The sequence below is a fragment of the Dendrobates tinctorius genome, unplaced genomic scaffold (assembly GCF_039654945.1).
Source record: "Dendrobates tinctorius isolate UK_male_01 unplaced genomic scaffold, ASM3965494v1 ptg000187l, whole genome shotgun sequence".
Taxonomy (NCBI): domain Eukaryota; kingdom Metazoa; phylum Chordata; class Amphibia; order Anura; family Dendrobatidae; genus Dendrobates; species Dendrobates tinctorius.
The window spans coordinates 776,138-800,338 of record NW_027361854.1 but is presented as its reverse complement, the minus strand read 5'-3'; the positions used below and the strand labels follow the sequence as shown (position 1 = coordinate 800,338).

Below are 24,201 nucleotides of genomic sequence, written 5' to 3'. Positions count from 1 at the left end.
TGATCGCTCTCTTCCGGATACCACTACATCCGCCGGTATTAATTTTTTTTTTTTTCCCCCAGGCGCGGTTCCTTTAAATTTTTAACATCGGCGGATCCGTACATCCGCTGACCCCCGTTTCTGTCAGTCCGTCTGCGGATCTGTTTTCCGCTATTTTAGCGGATATAGACTGACAGAAAAAACTGAAGTGTGAAACGGGCCGAAGTGTGAAAACAGGTGCAGAGAAGATGCAGAACTTACTGTTAACGATAGCTATAACTTTGTATGTAATCCCCCTCCCATGCACAGCACCATGGAATTAATGGCGCTATATAATTTCTCCATTGTCTCTGGGTGTACATCGGACTGTACCGGGATTACATCTGAGTGCAGTCTGATGTTTAATACGCACCTATAGACTTGTATGAGTGCAGGTGATCTGATCATCAGAGGCACCCGCGGCATGCTGCCATTGCTTCCTCATGTAGAAGCAGGAGAAAATGACAGCTCTGCATTTCCCCATGGTATAACATTGGGTAGAGTGCTAGCTGATAAAACATTGGCGAGCCCTCGGCCGTGCCATACACAGCGAGCCCCAGAGAGAAACACACAGCTTGTTACCATTTAAATGCCTCCGTCACTCTGACAGCGTCATTTCAGTAGCGTGGTTGCCAGAGCTCACTCGCACAGACTTCCTCCATCAGCTCACCCTGATCCGATCGAGTGGGACTGGTGGGTCGCTCCCATCGGTCCTCCTGTGACGCTCATTAAAGTGACCATATCTGGTATGGTCTGCAGAGAAGACCCTCCCCCCATACCTGTCATTGTGAATCTCCTGTGGAAGCCGGCTCGTGGCTGGCGTTCAGAGGAGATCGTGATTTCTGCTATACATAGAGCTAAAGCCCCTCTGTGAAATCAGCCGATCGCCTGTGCTAAAGCCTCCCGAGATCACTATTGGAGCCGGTACAAAATGGAAAAAAAAGGTTTATAAAAATAAGTCACCCCCCTTTTGCCCCATTGAAAAACAAAGAAGAAAAAAAATACACATTTGGTATCACCGAGGTCAGAAATGTTTGACCTCTCAAAATATAAAATAATCTCATCAGCAAATGTCGTAAAAATCACCAGAATTACTTTTTTTTTTTTTTTGTTAGCGCAACACTGTAATAACAGGCAATCAAATCGTATCTACATGGTAAAATCAATAGTGTCCTTCAAAACTACTACTTGTCCCGCAAAAAAAACAAGCCCTCACATGGCCATATCGACAGAAAAAGAAAAAAGGTATGGCTCTGGGAAGGAGGGGAGCGGAAAACCAAAAATCGCCAGGGGGTGAAAGAGTTAAACTTGCGTCAATTGAAACTGTGGCGCTCCCCACACTGTATGCTCCACCAATGAGAGCTCAGATTTCATGTTCTCATCGGCGATGTCACCACGGCGCTGATTGGGTGCACAACTCGTGGACATGACTGCAGCTCCAAGCTCGCGCCGACATAGGGCGCTGCATCCCGCGTCCCCGACTACTCAACGTGTCGTCACTGCTCTAGCCCCCCCACAAGTCACGTGGTGCAATGACGTCATTTGTTCCCGGTCACATGACGGTGATGTCAAGGAAGGTCCTTTAGGCCCCCGGAATCTACACGTCCCGTTCGGCAGGGCGGAGCAGGAGCGGTGACCCGCGGGTCTTGGACTCGGTCGCCTCCGTGATAAGGTAATTTCCGCCGGAGAGTCGGATTCTTCCGTGGCTTCTTTATGAGCAGAGCATTCCGCACAAGGCCCTGCCGCCATGGCTGTGGAGATGTGACCGAGTCCTCGCCGTGGGCAAGTCCGGTGCTCGCTAAGCCTGTGCCCGAGGAAGGCAGGCTGCCTGCACAGGCCATCACTGCGACCAGCACGGAGGACAACAACCCTCATCCGGCAGAGCCACTGCGGCCACAGCCAGTGCACACTGGGCCTACAGCTTGCCCTGCGGCCCCCCATGTGGTTTCCCCCTTTTTGCAGCCATTGCTGGCACCTTGGCTTCCCATGGAGGGCTCTGATCTGATAAGTGAGGGTGGGATCAGGTACGGACTGGGGCTGAAATTCAGCCCTGGCATTTGTAATCACTCAGGCCCATGCTGTCCCCGAGCACCAGATGGGATATATTACTACTATTACCCCGGATAGAGGAAAGCAAGATTTACTACAAGACCAAGATTTCTAATGATACCCGTGGCCTGCTGGAGTCAGTGACTTTGTGCTACGTCACAACACTTAACAGTATGAGGGTCTTGAGAACACCCATTCTGTTAACAACGTAGCAGACAAGGCAGCCCACGACCAGACAGGCCCTTCTGGCAGTTGCCAGATGGCCAGTCCGGCCCTGCGTGGGCTATAAAACTGTGCCACGTTTCTGCAGCCTTCAGTCCTTGTACCAGATGCTTCTACTCCTGGGGATAGCGCTGCGTTACTTCACCATAGACTGAGCCTACGGATGCGTTCACATGTGTGATCAGCACAAGGCGTGAGCGCAGGCCTGTGTATGGCGGGCTCCTCTGTTAGGTGTTCCTGGCAGCCACTCGCAGGGGCCCCCACCTCCCTGTCTCTGTGCAGGCAGTGATATGCCATAACTGAGCTGGTCTGTCCTCTCCATACAATCCCCAGTATCTGCTGACTCCTGCAGACTGACACTATATACCGGGACGTTTGGCGTTATAACCGCTGCCGAGATGAGGCCAGTGATTGCAGTGGTAGATGGCACAAGGACTGAACTATCTGGCAGCAGAGCATGATGGGAGATGTAGTTGTCAACAAAGTGGCGACTCTGTTGGCTATTTACGGTTTAGTCACAGTCTTGTCTGTAATTACTGCTGCTGAGCTCTTTCTGAAATGAAGAGGAGCAAATCTGCAGCCAGTTGTGGTTCTGTACGCTGACTACATCCAGCCAGAGGGGATAACAGCAGTTTGGGGGAGCTGGGTGTCAGCCTAGCAGACAATCCCCGCATGTGTTGCGGCTGTCTAACAGCTGAGAGTCATGTAGCCGCAGGGACTCGGACATATAATCCAAGCGCCCCCGCGCATGCTCAGATAGCACCTTATCTGACCTTCACTCATCACTATTGTGCACCTCTCAATGCAGCTCACCGCAAACCCTACTCCAGTTACTGTGGGACTAAGATTTGTGACAAAGAATTTGACCAGCGGTGCTCGCTCCACCCCCATCAATTTTGCTAGAGTTGGGAGGTCGTTGTAAAGACCAGGCACAATTTTAGGTAGACAGCGTACCTCTCACTCAGTATGGAAAATGGGTGCTGCAATTTAGCAAAGAGCCTGTATAGCAACAGGTGGAATATAAGAGGTAGCTGTACAGAGAGGGTCCTGCTGAGTATTGGGTAATATAGATTATTTCTGAGCACTTGGGAGCAGCTTTTGCTCTTGCTTTGTTCCTTCTCCCCTGATTATTTGGTTGTTTTGTAAAGAGTCAAAGACACCGGCGAAGGAATCGTGTCAAGAACGACGGCAAAACCTCAGGAAAATTCAGCTGGTGCACCGGCGCCTAAAAGACACCATGTGCACATAGCCTTCCATTAGCACCCAGTTGCATCCTTACTCCTAGACACCACAAGACATGTTTGGCTAGTAAGTGAGTATGTGCGAACCTAGTAAAGGAAATGCCTGGGTAGTGAGGACTTTTCAGACTGTCAGTAAGAGGCCAGCTTTGTATATCTTAATAACACTTTGAATAAGTTTAATCAAACTATGAATGGTACAAATTCTATTACAGGCCTGACAAACCCCAGGAGATGGGCAGCCCGTGCCCCACCGTTCCTTTTACATACAGTATGTAATAAGGTTTTCTCAAATGTACTGATAAGAATAGTTCTTTTTCTATTGAAAAACCACAGAACAATAGTTTTGTTCTTTCTGTAATCTGAATCCTGGTCCAGCTTGCTGATAGTATCAGTGCCAGTCCTGTCCTCTGTAATGAACGAGCAGTGCACTCTCACAAGATGACATTAGAGGGACAGTAAAAAGACAGAGTGCAGGGAAGAAGGAAGGATGGATAGGGGACTGCCTGGGATAGAATAACAGCTCCCCATGACACGCCATACCTCTTGAGGGTAGGTCCCATTTTAGAGATGCCTACATATAGAGCCGTGGTCCTGCCATTCCTGTACCCCTATTTACAAATCAACCATCGTTTTTTTTTTTTCTAATGACTAGTACACATGAAAATAAGCAACTTTGTAATATATATTATAGAATTCTTCTTTCTCCTCTAGCACTGATCTTTCATTCTGTAAACTCTTTATTCCGTGGTAAAATCTGTCTTCAGTGAGCATAGATTTTCCCATTATTGAAATGGATAACAGTTGGTGCTTATGAAGTTCTATGGAGGGGGATGAGCTGGAGGCTGACAGAGACATTCTGCTGAAATGACAGTTGGGGCTTGTGCAGATGACCGTATTTTTGGTCTGAGTGTGATCCAACAAAAAAATCAGATCACATTCACACCAATGTTATTTTTATGGAGCTATGCACATGTGCAATTATTTTCCTCCGGACCAAGAACAGCATGCAAATAACCAAGTTTGCAATTAACTTGCTCTTTCTGTCTGCTGATATTCTACAACAATAAGAGCTTTTATCTTTTATAGTGTACAGTAGGTTTCCATGGAGCCCGACATCTAGTAGCTGGCTAAGGGCCCCGTCACACAGAGCGACGCACCAGCGATCCCGACAACGATATGACCTTGTCAGGATCACTGGTGTGTCGCTACATGATCGCTGGTGAGCTGCCAAACAGGCAGCTTCACCAGCGATCAGCACCAGCGACACGCGGGTAACAAGCGACACACATCTTAGTTACCCACTGTGTACCTTAGTTACCAGCACGCTGGTGCAGGGAGCTGGTAACCAAGGTACACATCGGGTTTCTAAGCGGCGCCTAGAAACCTGATGTGTACCTTGGTTACCAGCTCTCGTTACCAGCGCCAGCTCGCTGATCGCTGGTCTTCCACCTGCCACAAGCAGTGATGCGTGCTGGCCAGTGGGAGACCAGCTATCAAAAAAATGTCCTGGCCATTCCAGGACGATCAGAGATACCCGGCTGGGGGGCCGGTCGCTGGTAAGTGTCACACACAGCGATCTCGCTGGTGAGATCGCTGTTGCATCACAAAACTAAAGTGTCAGTAAAGTGCAGAGTGCATACTGAAATCATACAACCTTATTGGGCACGATTCCCCAATAAGGTTGTATGATTTCAGTATGCACTCTGCACTTTTTTTCACAGGTATTTTATAGGTACATCTTGCCCATAGTGATCTAATGTATGCTCCTCTGTGATGCCTGCCTGTCATGAGGCAACACATATATTACCTTATCGGGTGTAGACTCGTATCTCCTTTTTTAGTGTTTTTATGTGTACATGATTGTGGTTTAACAAAGGTTACTTTTTTATGGCATAACTTCTTTTTGTCGTGTTGGATATATTTCATTATGAAGTGCCATTGATGTAGGCCGAATTTTTGTGGATTTTTTGTCTGCTTGTTGAATTGCCTTGTTATCTCTGTCTAAATACAGTAATAACACTGTAGACTGGAGAACAAAGTACTGATGGCTAGACGTGTTACAGCAGATCTTGTGCTGGGCTTTGCAGCACTACAGTTCTATTAAGCAGAGCTGTCACTCAGGGAGGAGAGCCCAGCTTGCTGGAAACCATGAAGTATGGAGATTGCCTTGTTGTGAACTGATCAAGAGACAGCTTGAGAATACCCCTTTATTGAATTTGGTGTGCAGCTCATCCCCGTCCTACTAAGCGCTTTCCACTCTTCAAAACGTTGATGGCTCAAATATGCCGAAGGCTCCAAATTTTTTTGCAGAACTATTAGTTGCACAAAAAGTGTGACCTTTCAAGTAGTTTTATATCCGTATTCTGGTGAATCGGGGCCATTGTGTAATGATTGATTCATCTGAAAGACTTCTTACATTCAGTGCCGGGCACTCCTGACCGGATGAAATATTTTTTTCGGCAGTCTTTGCGTTCCTGTGCTCTGGACCGTGCATGATGGGCTTAAACCTCAGTGGCAGGAATATATTATGTCCAGTAGTCTTTTCATTGTTTCTTGCTTATTCTTGGACGTCTCTTCAGTCATTTATTTTATTTTGGCTGATTTAGTGCTGGAATGGTTTATTCATAATGTATTTCATGGCACTTTGCTCACATTCATAGAAACAAGGTCTAGAAACGTCAAAATATCGTGTCCACATACGTAATGCTGCACTTTTCCTGCGTTGGCCATTTTGGGGCAAACCTGTGATTGGCTACAACCAGGGCTGTGGAGTCGGTAAGCCAAACCTCCGACTCCAACTTCTCAATTTCCATGACTCCCGACTCCACCAAAATGGGCTCCAACTCTGACTCCACAGCCCTGGCTGCAACTTCCCCAGCTGTAACTGCTGATCACTTTGGATTTCACAAGCTTAACCAGCCTTATTATAAATACCGTAGGTTATAGCTCAGTCGTCACTTTGTTTCAATAACAATGTCTTGTCTGTGCTTTCTAGTACATTTAAGGGAACGGTGTGTCACATATAGATGCCAAATCAGAGTTTATTTGCTAATTGAAGTACTGTGTAAGGGCACTTTGGACATGTCTGTAACTTTACAGGTAAGGGCAGACCGGATTGTAGGGGTATGTGCATAAGGAAGAATTAAAAACAAAAAAAGCCTGAAAAATGGGTTCAAAAAACTCTCAAAAGAGTTATTCATTTCTATTGTAAAACTACTCTGCTGTTCATATATTCAGTCTTTTGTTTTCCACTTCAGGTTTTGAAAAATACCTGTCGGGAAAAGACGAAAGTACGTCACTTTTATGAGGCAACTCTGATGGAATCTGTCCACTCAAAAGGCTGCTAAAAATGCTTTACTGGGGAAAAAAACAATGCAAAGACGGAGCATTTCCTGAAGCGGTTTTCCCTGGAAAATTTGACATTTTTGTCCACCTCAAAAAAAAAAAAAATCACTGTACACATGGCCTAATGCTATTTACAAACAATGTCTTTTTTAAGGTACTGTCACACTAAGCGATATCGCTAGCAATATCGCTATGTCTGATACTTACCTACAACCCGCTCCCCCGCTGGTTATCGCTGATCGCGTGAGAACGTCCAGGACTGTTTCTCGTCGTCAGCTTCCTGTGGAGAGACGAGCGTGGAGCCGGGCGGGAGGACGCAGGATCGCCGCGTCTGACAGGTAAGTAGCGACCCCCGTCCCCAGCGATGTCGCTGGTGAGATCTGCCTGTGTGGCAGCTCACTAACGACCACTTAGCGATGCACCAGCGATCCTGACCGCGTCATATCGCTGGTCGGGATCGCTGGTACATCGCTAAGTGTGACAGGACCTTTAGGCAGATTCCTTCGACAATCCACCTGAAAAAGCACCCCATAAAATGAACATAGTGCACAGCAGTGTCGAAACCTGCAAGTGGTTAAAAGAAATGACCTGCTCATTCTTCGGGCAGCTTCAGCTCAGAAGCCACCCGCGCTCTCTACTTCACAGTATGGAGTAACAGATGCTGGTGGCAGAGCCGTAGCTGGAATGACTGTGAAACTGCTGGAGTTTTCCTGAAGCAACGTCACCCGGGAGAACTCGGCGGCTGCGCCGGTGTCTAAGTGTGTGTGCACACGCTGCGGATTGTCCTGCGGATTTGTCAAAAGACCTGCAGTTTTTCTGCGGTTTGACACCTAGCATGGAGCAGGTGCCAAACCGCAGCGGAATCCGCACAAAGAATTGACATGCTGCGGTTTTGAAAGCGCGCTGGAAAAATCTGCACTGCGGTTTTCATTGATTATAATGGCAACCGCTGTGGAGCTGCAGCGTGTGCACACACCCTTAACCTGGCTACAACTTGAGGAAGGATGATTAATTCTGTGTTGTGAGATGTCACACCTCCAGTAATCTTCACTAAGTGTGATAATACAATAATTGGGGCTTAGCTCTGGGGGTTTATATACCATCATTCTGGTTTATTAACTGCTTTCCAACTCCAATCTGCATTTCTACGACATCCAGACATTTCCCATAGACAGCAGCTCTTAGGCCACATTCACACATTCAGTATTTGGTCAGTTTTTTACCTCAGTATTTGTAAGCCAAAACCAGGAGTGGGTGATAAATCCAGAAGTGGTGACGTGTTTCTATTATACTTTTCCTCTGAGTGTCCCACTTCTGGTTTTGGCTTACAGATACTGGGGTAAAAAAAAATCAAATGCTCATTGTGTGAATGTGGCCTTAGGGTGTGTGCACATGCTGCGGATTGCTCTGCGGTTTTGCCCTGCGGTTTATCACCTCTACAATGGAAGAGATGGTAAACCGCAGCGGAATCCGCAGAAAAGAATGACATGTCAATTCTTTCTGCGGATTAGAAACTGCAGCAAATCCGCGTGGAAAAATCTGCACTTTCCATTTCCCATAGGATATTATGGTACTGTACACCGCAGCAGCGGATCCGCAGCATGTGCACACAGCCTTAGTGTCTGTACATGGAGTTTCTTACGTGAATTCTGGCCCCAGTTCTGCTCCCAAATCCACATAAATTGCTTCAAATACCTTTGAATTAGCGCCTTACTGCGCTCAGGGAGAAATCACGCCTCTAGTGTACATCGTGCGGTTTTATTTTTCAACGCCATTTGAGTCATTGCTGCTTAAAAAAAGGTTCTAAGTTTATTATATTGATTGTGGTTTTTGAACAGATATCTTACAGCCAGAACAAGTCCACGTAGATGAAAACTGCCTGTGAACACACCTTAAAGCCCTGTTACACCGCTGAGCTGTAGTCTGATGAGCAATGATTCAGTAGAATGCTTGATCCTAATCAATGGCCGCTTATTCATCTGCTTACTTTCATTGCCCATAAAATATTGGTTTTGATCATGTTGTAAATCTATACAAATTGTTATACTCGCGTACGTCCACCTGTCCGGTCACCGCAGTTGACACAAGTCAGAACGGTGAATCGGGACTCTCGTTCCGGAAACTAGTAGCTTTTATCCCAAAGATGAGACCTGTATTTATATGGGCTTGTTCACACTCTGGGTTTTCTACCATGACAAAAATGCAGCATGTGAACAAGCCCTTAGACGTTTCTAGACTAGCCTGATGATTTTCCATAAATGTCTCTTATGAGACATCCCATTTAACTATCATCTGGTTGCAGAATAAATAAATGAGAGGCTCCGCTAACTGTTCCATGGGAACCCGGCCTCGGGAGGACACGTTCAGGTTGGCTGCTTATATATGGATTGTCACAAAAATGCAGCTTTATAGGAATAAAATATTCCGGCCATGTGATGTCGACCTGCCTGCAGCAGTCACAGGACAAGAAGGATTAACTTTTCCAATTGTTCTTTGTTTTTGTGGGGTTTTTTGGCACTGGTGAAGGGAATTAAGTGTCCATCATGCGCGCCTGGCTATAAAATGAGGCGTGTGTCTGATTGGGGGATAATCCAGTCCTGGTGTTGGTTTTGCAGTTATGCATCAAGCAATGTGCAGAGTTTATCCAAATCGTGTAAAGGAAAAGTTGTCTGTGTAGAGCAACACATCAGACTGCAACCTTCACTTGTTCCAAGGAAATCTGCAAAGTGTCGGATGTGATAAAGCGCTCCACCCTATTACCTAATATCCATCTCTTCCCTGGAGCGGTGCAGAGCAACATTGCACGTGCTGTACGGTCTCTGCATAAAAACTCTTGTACTCCAAGGGGATTGAGTTCTAGTGTAAGCCACGTTCACATGGTCAGTATTTGGTCACTATTTTACATCAGTATGTGTAAGCCAAAACAAGGAGAGAAACAGAGGAAAAGTATAAGGCTATGTGCACACGCTGCGGATCCGCAGCAGTTCCGCAGACAGTGTACTGTACCATGTAAGTCTATGGGATTTACAATCCGCTGTGCACATGCTGCGTTACTTTTCACTGCGGAAAAGCTGCGGTTTTAAATCCACAGAAAGAATTGACTTGTCACTTCTTTCTGCGGATTCCGCTGCGGTTTGACACCTATTCCATTGTCCAGGTGTAAAACCGCAGGCCAATTCACAGCTCACTTTACCTGCGGATCCGCAAGGAAAAATCCGCTGGTGAATCCTCAGCGTGTGCACATAGTCTTATAGAGACCCGTCACCACTTCTGCATTTATCACCCACTCCTGGTTTTAGCTTACAAATACTGATGTCAAATCTAAAACCAAATACTCATGGTGTGAATGTGGTCTAAAGGGGATATTCTTGCCAGCTAAGGCTACTTTCACACTTCAGGTTTTCGGCGTCAGGCGCGATACGGCGTCGTGCCGGAACGCCGGATCCGGCAAATGTTTAGTAAAACCGGATGTGACGGATCCGGTTTTCTGCCGGATCCGTCTTTTTCTTGACAGACAAAACCGGATCCGTCTCATCCGGTTCATCCGTTTTTCTATCCGTTTTTCGACGGATTACGCCGGATCCGGTTTTTAAAATTGACCCTTGTGGCCTTCCGAACGGGATTGGCTACTGGAAAACTATATATAGCATGTTCCTACAGCCCTTCTTTGACAGGTTGTAGAGGAGAAAGTGCAGGTTGGAGAGAAGAGCAAGTTACTGGCGAAGATGGATGTTGTCATTGGAAATATTTTGAAGAATTTGGCGGATTTTATAGCGGAGGCGAATCGTTTGAGGGTGATCTGGAGAAGGAGAGAGCGAGACAGCAGCGCATCAGGCATCGTAGACGACGTTTGTGGATCCACCCCATCACAGCCAAGAGAATGACGCGTGGGGTCTATTCTACACTCTGCATGGACCTTCGACGAAACCCGGATACATTTTTTGGATATGTTAGGATGAAAATGGAGAATTTTGATTACTTGGTGGAGCGCATTGCACACCTCATAAGAAAAGCGGACACCTATTGCCGCTTCTCTGTTTCACCCACAGAGCGTCTGATGGTGACTTTAAGGTAAGCCACATTTATTGGATGTGATCGCATCAGAGCACACTTTCACTGCAATCTTGTTGGTGGTAGTTTGTATCTCCAAGTGTTATAGCTCAGTTTTGGTATGTAATGCTGTGATTTAAAACTAATTTATTGGTTTTTAATTCCCCACAGATTTCTTGCAACTGGAGAATCCCTTTCGTCACTGCATTTCCAGTACAGACTCGGGATTTCCACCATATCTGGAATAGTGAAGTACACATGCCGTGCACTGTGGGACTCCTTAGCTGAAGAGTTTTTACCAGAGCCCACAACAGAGAGGTGGATTGAAATTGCTGACAAGTTTCAACAGATATGTCAGTTTCCCAACTGCTTGGGCGCTGTGGACGGGAAACATATCCGCATTGTAAAGCCAGCTGGATCGGGATCGGAATATTTCAATTACAAGAAATATTTTTCAATTGTCCTCATGGCCATCGTTGACGCGGAATACAAATTTATTGCGGTTGATATTGGGGCCTATGGCCGCTCCAATGACTCTCAAGTTTTCAAACTGTCTGCCATGGGGCGTAAACTGTATGGAAACACCTTCCAGTTCCCACCACCTAGACCGCTGCCGCAAACATCTGGTCCACCTATGCCATTTGTCTGTGTAGGGGATGAAGCCTTCCAGCTGTCAGAACACCTTTTGAAACCGTACTCTAGCAGAGGATTGACAAGACCAAAACGCATTTTTAATTACCGCCTCACAAGAGCAAGAAGAATGGTTGAATGTACCTTTGGTATTCTGACAGCCAAATGGCGGGTCCTATTGACTGCGATCAACCTCAAGACAGAAACTGTGGACGAGGTGATCAAAGCGTGCGTGGTACTCCACAATTTTGTTATCTGCAAGGAACCCATTTCCATTTAGGACACCTCTGAAGAAACCACCTTGCAAGATTACCATGACATTACCACTAGAAGTTCTGTGACGGTTTCAGTAATGAGGGACAATTTTGCACTATACTTTGTCACCTCAAGGCAGAGTACACTGGCAGGACGACAGAGTGTGAAAGATTTGTGCCCTAACCAAACTTGTGTACCTTCTGGACCAACAGTATATACCTTTGCCAACCAAAGTTGGCTATCTTGTCATGGTCTCTATTTTTAGCTTTAGGCCACAGGTGTGTACCTGGTTGTGTTTTATGCAAAGTATTTCACCTTTTAACAAAAGTTGTGTACATTGTTAGGAAATCACCAACAATAAACACAACTTTTTAGGTGAAATACTTTGCTTCAAACACAACCAGGAACACAACTGTGGCAAAAAGCTAAAATTTACCCACCGTTATATACCTAGTTTTGAATACCATTTCACCTTTTAAATACCCTGTATTTAACCTTTTTCGCCGCAGAAAGAAATGACAGACAACCAGTGTAAAATAATTTAACTTTTATTGAAAAATGTTTTTTTTAGTAAACTTTTTTAAAATTTTAATAAACTTGTTTAATAAAGCTTTGAAACCATAAAACTGGTCATTTTTATTTAAATACACACATTATAAATCTGTGTAGTGTGTGGTGGAAATACTGCTGTAGGGGCTGCGGGACACTTCGACACTGGGAGTGTGGAGAGAGGACTGGGATCGTGGTGGGGAAGGAACAGTTAGAGGTGAAGGTGTGGAAAAAACTACAGAATGGGTGGACATGTGGGAAGCAGAAGAGGTGGTGGGTGGTGGAGTGGAGGGTTGGGCAGGGACTGTAGGAGCAGATGATGTTGATGGCAAGTTGTATGGGGAAGGAGTTTGGTACGGGGCAGGTTGCTGGAAGTGGGGAGATGTCTGGTACGGGGCAGGTTGCTGGAAGTGGGGAGATGTCTGGTACGGGGCAGGTTGCTGGAAGTGGGGAGATGTCTGGTACGGGGCAGGTTGCTGGAAGTGGGGAGATGTCTGGTACGGGGCAGGTTGCTGGAAGTGGGGAGGTTGCTGGTATGTAATAGGAGGGGGAGGATGGAAAGTGGCTGGAGGGGGTGCAGGTGGAGGAACTACTGTGGTGGGAGGAGGAGGTTGGGAGGTAACTTGCTGGAGAGCAGCGTGGCATGAATGCATTACATGCATCTGCTGGGCAGGAGAGAGCGTTTCCATGCGCTCCACAACAGACCTGAAAAAGGTGTGGTTTGGCGAAGATCTTGCTTCTGAATGCATGGTTTGCAGAAGTGTCTTCACCTCCAGAATGCTGGAGTTGATCTGCTGATAGCCTGCGGAGATTTGCTCTGACAAGACTTTTAGACAGTTCTGGAAAGATGCATTCAGATGCAAGAACTCTGGCGCATAAGTCTTTTCCTGACCCCTCTGCCGCTGCCGCCCAGTACCCGCAGGTGTACTAGAGGTGGCAGGGGCAGAAGGGTGGGGTAAAGGGAAAGCGATCTCCTCACCAGCAGCTTCATGTAATGTAGGCGGCCACGATGCTCCTGTGCTGGTGGATGGGACAGATGGGTCGAATGTGTGGGAAGGCTGGGAAGGTGCAGATGTACCGGGGCGGTCGAAGTGTCCCTCGGTGCCGGTCTCCTCAGGGATCGCCTCAGAAGGGTCCAATCGTGCAGGCTCCCGAGTGCTGCTCACCGTGCTGTGGAATAAAGAGAAAAAAAAACAATTAAAATAGTGACATGGTATGGCCCTGGCTGAAAAAAAAAAGTTACATCTAAACATTTTTTTGTCACATGTGGTGTGTAATATTTACCTTCTGGTGAGCATTGTCTCCCGGAGGAACGACAGGGCTCGTGCGTACTTGTACTTGCTCCTGCGTCCTCCAGATCCACTCGGGGCCCGCATCTCTTTATTGAACTCCTTCTTGAAACGATCCCTCACAGACCGCCATCGCTTCACAATTCTCTCCCCTGAAACGAGAAAGGACAAAGTGGTTAGTATACAACATCAGTGTTTCCCAAACTCCAGTCCTCATGGTCCCCAGGGGTCATGTTTTCAGGATTTCCAAAGTAAATAGAAATCCTGAACACATGATCCGTGAGGACCACGAGGACTGGAGTTCGGGAAACACTGGTTTAAATCAAGCAACCGGTACTGTATATACTTACGCTCTTTAATCTGGGCCCGAGCTTCGAGGTCCTCCCAGCGGTCCACAAGGAGCGAACAGATATCCTCCCAGAGTCGTCGGGTAACGATCAGGTCAGCGTGGCGTCGGTCAGCCATATTCCAGAGCAGCTCCCTTTCTCTGACGAGATCGATGAGGCGGTCCACATCAATCCCTCCATCCTCACTGTCAGTCGGGAGCACGCTGTGAAGGCTGTTAAAGAAAAAGACAAAAATAACATAATTAGCCTCCACAAAAGAAATGAAATAAAAAGTGCAAAAAAAACAAAGCAAAAATATTTATACTTACACGCTGGTGACCGCCGCGTTGCTGTCGCCGACGACCCTGGGAGGCACTGCGAGGACCTCTTGGCCGAGCACCAGATTGGGAAGACTAGAGAAGAAAACAAAAAATGTTATGTCTTTGGATGTAGGCATTTGTTTGCTGTGTGTGGTCTGCAGAACATTGTTTTCTATGTGTTGTGTGTAGTGTGATGTTGTGTTTCTGCGTTTGATGCAAAAAACTTACCAATTGTGAGCCCACTCCAAGTGTCTGTCCACCCCTTCCTTCTTCTTCTGGGAGCTCCTCTTCATCTTGTGATTCCTGTTTTGAAATAAAAGGCAATGAATACACATATATTACAGAGATGATGGATTTTGGAAATAAAAACTTACCGTCAAACGCTGACGATGCGAGGGAGGGCTCCCAGAAGATGTGCTGTCTTCCTCATGGCCAGACTCCATGGCTGTGGGTGGTGTTTCTGCTGCTGCCATTGCTGCTGCTGCTGCTGCATCTATTGGGCGGCTGTTGAATAAAGAGAAACAAAGGGCCAATGAATATCTTGATATTCCATAGCCCTAGTTTGGAGGAATGGGGGATTTGATAATTACCGTCTCTCATCTGCTGCTGGACTCCCCTCCCGTTGTTCAGCATGCTGCTCCATTTGGGGTGGTGCTGATGGTGCTGCTGCTGCAGATGTCTGCTGCCTTCTCCTGCTCCTGGTTCTTGGCTTGGGTGGCATGTTGGGTGTGGCTGAGGGTCCCATTGTCTTGCTTTTATATATGTCCTGTGGGCAGAGCTACTGAGCATGCTCAGACCAAAGAAACCGGAACCGGCGCATGGCGGCGCACATAGGCTTTCATTGTATGAAAAAGCCGGACACGCCGGATCCGGCGTGTCCGGCTTTTTCGACGGATACAAAAAACGTTAGTCACCGTTTTTTCCAGACGCCGGATCGCGTCACATTGCCGGATCCGGCGAAAATCGGATGAAACACATGGCCATCCGGCTTGATCCGGCTCTAATGCAAGTCAGTGGGGGGGAAACCGGATCCGGCATTGCATTTCGACGGATCCGGTTTTAGTCAAAAGCGCCGGATCGCGCCTGAAGCAGAAAACCTGATGTGTGAAAGAGGCCTAATACTTTTTATAGTTCACATTTATACAGCGTTCTCCGATGGGTTTTCTTGGCCTAAAATGAAATGTTTGACAAGTGATGATTTTAAAGGGGATTAGCACAGCCCCCAGCAACCAACAGATAGTGATGTATACTCACCTGTTTAGTCCACACCAATCCAGCACCATATTTCTGGGCTTCAATTTACCTGGCTGCAGTGGTGACATCACATACACCCCAGTTCTGCTAGTTATTTACCTTGGTGGCCAAATATGCAATAGAGACCAGTGATTGGCTGTCACAGATGTGTCCTAGGCGGCAGACCGTTGCACTGCATCTGTCTGCACAGGGTCTCTGTTCTTTGCTTTGCAAACTAATGGCCATCTCCCCCGATGCTATTGACCACACCCGGATCTGGGTGTTTATATTGCCCTACTTCCTGTTGGGAGGTGTGGGTGTTATAGCCATTCCTCCCTTGTGAAGGCTTGGAGCTTTAGCAGTCAGCTAACTTCCTTTCTGTTGTGAGGACGTCTGGTGTTTCCTCTCTGAGTCTGCTCAAAGATAAGTGTCCCCCCCCCCCCCTGTTTGCGTATCCCAGTTGTCTCTGTTAGTGGAAGTGACTAGCGCTCATCCTGTCCTTCCCAGTGCAGTGCTTACCGCCAGGGTCACACAGGGATTAGGTATCCTGTCTGACGATGGGTGCGGAACCTATATAAGGATGGTAGGACAGACAGGGTGACGTTAGATCAGTCTAGGGGGTCTCCACTTCCCCCATCCCTAGTGTTTGGTTTTCGTTCCCTTATCCCAGTGATTGTGAACCTTTCTGAGACCGAGTGCCCAAACTGCAACCTAAAACCCAATTGCCAACACGTGCCAAATGCCCCATCATGATCCCCCCCCTTCATACAGAAATATGCCCCATCATGATCCCCCTTCATGCAGAAATATGCCCATTCCACCTCCACCATTTCCTCTTCCCCCATCACTGGCCCTCTCCCCAGTACTCCCATCACTGGCATCATTGACACACCCACACCACAGCAGCTTCACTGGCGCACGCGCACACACCCTCTCACTGGCACAGCGGCCGCAGAGCTGAGTGATGTCATCCGGCCGCACTGCTCAATGTGTGAGGCAGGAAGCTGCAGCTCTGGAGCAAGGATGAGGCGATGCCGTGTGCCAGCTGAGCGGGCTCTGCGTGCCCTCTCTGGCATGCGTGCCATAGGTTCGCCAGCAGTGCCTTATCCCTTTGTGTTGCACTTAGTCTGTCCTACACTGTGCATGACACACGAGGGGTACGTGTGATGTCAATTCTGCGTTCCGGTAATGTAATGTAGGGGACTGGACCGAGTGCAGGAATGGTGTAGATGAACTAGGACTGCGCATTTTTATGCTATATATCAATGGTTCTGGTTGCGTAGGTGGTGTAACACATGGTGGGAAGGATTTCTAGCTTTTCTTACTGGCCTTAAATAAGGATTAATAATAAAAATATTTCTATAGCACCAACATATTCCGCAGCCCTTTACATTTCAGAGGGGACTTGTACAGACAGTAAAAGACTTGTACAGAGGATAAAAGGAATCGGGTGTTCATGTTAAGCTGTATGAACCAGTTATCATAACTTGCTAAAAGGTGGAACACAACTCTGTAGAGACCAATATATATGCGGAAACAAAACCTAAGTGAAGGTTCTTAGCGCATAAATTGGCCAATTCATGTGAGCCCATCAACCATGACAAGGTGACACTTCTCTGATGGGTCCTATCATCTAATAAATGCCTCTCTTGTGCTATAAAAGTCTACAGTGTGAATGGTCAAACATGCCTCTCCTGGGTTACTAACTTGCACATTTAAAGTAAGCTGGTAGGAAGCAGAGTTAATTATAAACACCCTTGGGCTGATGGGTGGGGTGCAGTCAGAAAGTAGGAGGTAACAACCTCCAATGGATAACTGCATAGAAAAACATGCAAATAAAGATATAAAGCCAGCTCGCCGACTCAATAGGAGCGCGGAACACCATCCTGCAGTGGTCGATTTCCATGAAGAGAAAGAGAAAAAAATCCAGCTCCAAGCGAAATTCAAGTTAAAATTTATTCCAACATGGACAATAGACAGATCAGCTTCAGGACTGCATCAGCTCACACAGGAGCGATAAAGCGACGTGTTTCGATCGCTACATGCGATCTTTATCAAAGCTGGCATGTCAAGATCACACACAAGTATAAAAAGAGACAGGAACCAATCATCTAACTAATACATGTCACATGACCAGAAGGTCCTGTTCTAAAAAATGCAATTCACCAAATAACGAGATCATAAGAATTACATCACATTTATATAGAAAAAGCATTTAAGATGTATCCACATAAATGTAAAAAAAAAATTGTTGATGTAAAATGTCACAATTTAATCAAAAATTCATATGATTTCGTTAAATACTAAAAAATCATGCGACCAAAAGGTTCTCTTACTGATGTTACATATATCAATTAACGGAATGATATAAAATTCACATGATTCAACAAGAAAACGTGTGGTGAAGAACATACGAATATAAAAAACATTATTCGAATGAAGAATACTTTGAAAATTCAATAGTGGAACATGATTTCGGGCTTTTTATTTAATCCATCAGGAAATCTGGTTCCTAAATTGAAAATCCAGAAAGCCTCCCGGGTGAGAAGTGTCCGTCTGGTATCACCACCCCTAGAAGATTTCCTGATTTTTTTTTTTTTTTTTTTTTTTTTTTTTTTTCAGTGCCTGTTACCTGAAAAGAAACGACATTTATGAGAATGGAAATTAATAAAATGCGTGGCAGCGGAAGAAACATTGCGGACCCCATCTGACACATTAGTTATATCATACAAATGTTCAACTATCCTAGTATTCAACTTCCTAGATGTACAACCTACGTAGGATTTATTACACAAGGTGCAATCATTTTTATACACCACAAAATCCGAATTACAGTTAATACCAAATCGTATAGAATAAATAGTTTTATTATCATTATTATAAAAAAATGTTAGATTTCACCATGTGTTTGCAAGTCCTGCAATTATTCCCTCCAATTTATACATTTTTACCATTGTTATATGAAGATCTTGTATTGGCAACAGTCTTAGAAAATGGTTGCAATGTGGTAGCACGTAGAGTCCCCACTTTAGGCAACATTTTATCTCCCAGTTTGTTTTCATCACGAAAAAATATTGGTATGTGGTTAGACAATAAAGGGATGGATTGGCTGGAGAAATTTGGCGGTTTTTCTGTGTTTTTAAAAAGCCCTGCACTGGCAGTTTTTAGCTCGGACAACATTTTCCTGAAGAAAGAAGATTCCCCCTCCCTCCCTAATTTTCAGATTATCTGTCGTGATGTTTTATTGTGGGAAAATCGCCCGTTAAGGGGTGGATTGTTTCTCTGGTATGGTAATATTGGATAATTTTATGGAATTATTTATTAAACGGCTTGGTTATTTATTATTAACCCAAAATAAACTCATGGCCACTTTTCTTCCATTTATTAACCCCTTCACCCCCAAGGGTGGTTTGCACGTTCATGACCGGGCCAATTTTTACAATTCTGACCACTGTACCTTTATGAGGTCATAACTCTGGAACGCTTCTATGGATCCCGGTGATTCTGACAGTGTTTTCTCGTGACATATTGTACTTCATGTTAGTGGTAAAATTTCATTCAAATAACTTGCGTTTATTTGTGAAAAAAATGGAAATTTGGGAAAAATTTTGAAAATTTCGCAATTTTCCAACTTTGAATTTTTATGCCCTTAAATCACGGAGATACGGCACACAAAAAACTTGATAACATTTCCCACATGTTTACTTTACATCAGCACAATTTTGGAACCAAAATTTTTTTTTTGTTAGGAAGTTATAAGGGTTAAAAGTTGACCAGCGATTTCTCATTTTTACAACACCATTTTATTTTTAGGACCACATCACATTTGAAGCCACTTTGAGGGGTCTATATGATAGAAAATACCCAAAGTGACACCATTCTAAAAACTGCACCCCTTAAGGTGCTCAAAACCACATTCAAGAAGTTTATTAACCCTTTAGGTGCGTCACAGGAATTTTTTTGAATATTTTAAAAAAAAAAATGAACATCTAACTTTTTTTCACAAAAAAAATACTTCAGGTTCAATTTTTTTTATTTTACCAAGGGTAACAGGAGAAATTGGACTGCAAAAGTTATTGTGCAATTTGTCCTGAGTGCGCTGATACCTGATTTGTGGGGGGGAACGACTGTTTCGGCGCATGGCAGAGCTCAGAATGGAAGGAGCGCCGTTTGACTTTTTCAATGCAAAATTGTCTGGAATTCAGATTGGACACCATGTCACGTTTGGAGAGTCCCTGATGTACCTAAACAGTGGAAACCCCCTACAAGTGACCACATTTTGGAAACTAGACCCCCCCAAGGAACTTATCTAGATATGTGGTGAGAACTTTGAACCCACAAGGGCTTTATAGAAGTTTATAACGTACAGCGGTACAATTAAAAAATCATATTTTTTTCCACAAAAATGATCTTTTCACCCCAATTTTTATTTTCCCAAGGGTAACAGGACCCTAAAAGTTATTGTGCAATTTGTCCTGAGTATGCTGATACCCCACATGTGGGGGTAAACCACTATTTGGGCGCATGGCAGAGCTCGGAAGGGAAGCAGCGCCATTTGACGTTTTTGGCTGGAATTGAGATCGGACATCATGTCGCGATTGGAAAACCCCTGATGTACCAAAACAGTGGAAACCCCCCACAAATGACACCATTTTGGAAACTAGACCCCCTAAGGAACTTATCTAGATGTGTGGTGAGCACCTTGAACCCCCCAGTGCTTCACAGAAGCTTATAACACCCAGGCGTGAAAATAAAAAATTCGTATTTTTTCCACAAACATGATCTTTTAGTCACCATTTTTTTTATTTTCCCAAGGGTAACAGGAGAAATTGGACCCCAAAAGTTGTTGTCCAATTTGTCCTGAGTATGCTGATACCCCATATGTGGGAGAAAACTACTGTATGGGCACACGTCGGGGATCGGAAGGGAAGTAGTGACGTTTTGGAATGCAGACATTGATGGAATGGTCTGAGGGTGTCATGTTGCCTTTGGAGAGCCCCTAATGTACCTAAACAGTGGAAACCCCACACAAATGACCCCATTTTGAAAACTAGACCCCCTAAGGAACTTATCTAGATGTGAGGTGAGCACTTTGAACCCCCAAGGGCTTCACAGAAGTTTATAATGCCAGGGCATGAAAATAAAAAAATCGTATTTTTTCCACAAACATGATCAATTAGTCCCCAATTTTTTCATTTTCCCAAGGGTAACAGGATAAATTGGACCGCAAAAGTTGTTGTCCAATTTGTCCTGAGTACGCTGACACCCCATATGTGGGAGAAAACTACTGTATGGACACACGTCGGGGCTCGGAAGGGAAGCAGTGCCATTTTGGAATGCAGACTTTGATGGAATGGTCTGCGGGTGTCATGTGCGTTTGGAGAGCCCCTGATGTACCTAAACTATTGAAACTCCCCACAAGTGACCCCATTTTGGACACTAGACCCCCCCACGGAACTTATCTAGATGTGTGGTGAGCACTTTGAACCCCCAAGTGCTTCACAGAAGTTTATAACGCTCGGACGTGAAAATAAAAAAATCATTTTTTTCCACAAATGATATTTTTGCCCCCAATTTTTTATTTTCCAAAGGGTAACAGGAGAAATTGGACCCCAAAAATTGTTTTGCAATTTGTCCTGAGTAGGCTGATACCCTACATGTGGGGGTAAAACACTGTTTGGGCGCATGGCAGAGCTTGGAAGGGAAGGAGCACCATTTGACTTTTTCAACTCAGAATTGGCTGGAATTGAGATCAGACGCAATGTTGCATTTGGAGAGCCCCCTGATGTGCCCAAACAGTGGAAACCCCCAATTCTAACTCCAACCCGAACCCCAACACACCCCTAACCCAAGCCCTAACCCTAGCCCTAATGGAAAATAATACATTTTTTTAATTTCATTATTTTTCCCTAACTAAGGGGGTGATAACGGGCGTTTGATTTACTATTTATGGCGGTTTTTATTTTTGGCAGCTGTCGCACGCTAAAAGACGCTTTTTATTGTAAAAATAGTTTTTGCATCACCACATATTGAGAGCTATAATTTTTCCGTATTTTGACCCACCGAGTCATGTGAGGTCTTATTTTTTGCGGGACGAGTTGACGTTTTTATTGGTACCATTTTCGGGCACGTGACATTTTTTGATCGCTTTTTATTCCGATTTTTGGGACGCAGAATGAACAAAAACCAGCGTTTCATGAATTTCTTTTGGGGGAGTGCGTTTACACCGTTCCGCGTGCGGTAAAATTGATAAAGCGGTTTTATTCTTCGGGTCAGTACGGTTACAGCGATACCTCATTTAGGTCGTTTTTTTTATGTTTTGTCGGTTTTATGCAATGAAAACTTTTATATAAAAAATTTATTTTTGCATCGCTTTATTCTGCGAGCTATAACTTTTTTATTTTTTCGCTGATGATGCTGTATGGCGGCTCGTTTTTTGCGGGACAAGATGACGTTTTCAGCGGTACCATGGATATTTATATGCGTCTTTTTGATCGCGCGTTATTACACTTTTTGTTTGGCGGTATGATAATAAATCATTATTTTTTTTGCTTCGTTTTTTATTTTTATTTTTTAAGGGGTTCGCTAAAGGGGTTAACTAATGGGACAGTTTTATAGGGCGGGTTGTTACGGACGCGGCGATACCTAATATGTGTACTTTATTGTTTTGGGGGTTTTTTTATTTTCAAAAAATTTATTGGGGAATTTTTTTTTTTATTTTTTTTTAATTTATTTGTCGATTTTTTTTTAAATTATTTTTACAGTTTTTTTTATTTATTTTTTTTTTTACTTTATTACATAGTCCCAGGTGGGACATCACTGTCCTGTGACAGATCGCTGATCTGTCACATTACAGATCACTGTGACAGATCAGCAATCTGTCACAGGCATTGAAGAAGACTTCCTCTTGCCTGCGCTTTGCAGGCACTGAGGAAGCCAGCTTCCTCAAGGCCCCCGTCGCCATCTTGGATTCGGGGGCCTGGAGGAAAGGAGTCCCCCGCAGCAGCGCTGCACATTGCGCTGCCGTGGGGGGCTCAGGGAAGCACGGAGGGAGCCCCCTCCCTGCCGATGCTTCCCTTTAACTCCCGGTACACCGCGATCATGTTTGATCGCGGTGTGCAAGGGGTTAACGTGTCGGGGGCGGTCCGTGACGCCCCTGACACATTGTGCCGGGTGTCAGCTGTGATAATCAGCTGACACCTGGCCGCGATCAGCGGCGCTCACCACGTGGGCGCCGCTGATCGCGGTAGACGTACTATCCCGTCCATGGGCATAGGGGCCCGGGTCCCATGGACGGGATAGTACGTCGGATGTCAGGAAGGGGTTAAAGTGTGTGGTGTGATTTATTTACTGATATCGGGTCCTGTAGGGCCATGTACAGACCCCCTTCTGTGCTGAAACTTTTATGTTGAGAAGAAGCTGAGAAAGTTTTTAACTAGAGAAACTGTTATAAAAAGCAAACCCTTTTCTTCTAACCTCCGAGATGCCTGTTAAGTTCTTTTCTGGCCGTTCCTAATTATGTGCACTCATTCTCGTAGTTTGCATGTCAGAGCGGCCATCTTCGGTGTATGCTCCTTCTCCTCAGTGTCATGCAGAAATATATTCTGTAGAATTAAGCGTGTAATGATTTTTTTTTTTTTCATGTTTTGTAGACTCTGCCCTTGTCTGGACCTGCTCCCTCACATTATCACAAGCCCAGGAAAGTCGCTTACAGTTCTCCATCCTCTGGAGCATTCCTTGTAATTTTGTTTTGAGGAAATGGCCGGGAGAGGAGCAGCGAGGCCGAACGGCCAGTCTCAGGCCAGTAAGATCTGCCAGTTTAAGTTGGTGTTACTGGGTGAATCTGCAGTCGGCAAGTCCAGTCTGGTGTTGCGTTTTGTCAAAGGACAGTTTCATGAATTCCAGGAGAGCACAATTGGAGGTAGGTGGCTCAATACACGGCAAAAGAGGCAGAATGGTGTCCTCCTTCCTGTTCCCAATCTTTTCCTAATCCCTTGTTGTTCCTCTATTTCCAGCTGCATTTCTTACACAATCTGTCTGTTTGGATGACACAACGGTAAAATTTGAGATCTGGGATACTGCAGGACAAGAGCGATACCATAGCCTGGCACCGATGTACTATCGGGGAGCGCAAGCTGCCATCGTAGTGTATGACATCACCAACCAGGTACAGATGACGTCATGCCCCAAAGGGGCGGCAGGAATGCCGTGTGACACCATTTTTGCTTTGTGCAATCTCGTGTTTATTCATACTTTTGTTTGTGCAATGCCCACGTGATGAGACAACCTCAAAATGCACAGTCTACTAGCTGTCACCATTTCTTTTATGATGGAGGCAAAAGTTGTTGTGCTGTTGATCACCTCAGCTGCCGCCAGTTTGTAGACATTTATGTAGTGTTTTTCTGCATGGTATGGCGTTTTGTGCCATTTTTGTCACGACTCGGTGAGGAGAGCAGTGGTGTCAACCAAGATAACCCCGGCTACCAAACTCTACAGTGTCTATACGTTTCTTCCTTGTGTGTCTTAGGCCAAGTTCACACATCATAGATTTGTGGTGCATTGCAAATCTGCCACAGTTTACAGCACAATACAAGTAAAGAGATTTTTCAAAATCCCATTCACGCATTGCGGAAAATCTATGGACAAATAAAAGCATAGCCCGGATTTGAAATAG

General features: G+C 45.3%; 1 protein-coding gene across 2 annotated transcripts in view; it reads left to right on the top strand.

The window, feature by feature from the left end:
• Positions 1–1,459: 1,459 nt before the first annotated feature.
• Positions 1,460–24,201, top strand: part of RAB5B (RAB5B, member RAS oncogene family) — a 72,976-nt gene continuing 50,234 nt past the window's right edge. Inside the window, exons 1-3 of one of the 2 annotated variants that reach the window (XM_073552204.1) lie at positions 1,460–1,690; positions 23,180–23,448; positions 23,543–23,694. In XM_073552204.1, coding sequence (XP_073408305.1) covers positions 23,286–23,448; positions 23,543–23,694 — 315 coding nt within the window. In that variant the 5' untranslated portion in view covers positions 1,460–1,690; positions 23,180–23,285. Of the gene's footprint in view, positions 1,691–1,754; positions 2,043–23,179; positions 23,449–23,542; positions 23,695–24,201 lie in introns of those variants that run through there. The other variant, XM_073552205.1, reaches the window with a different exon arrangement.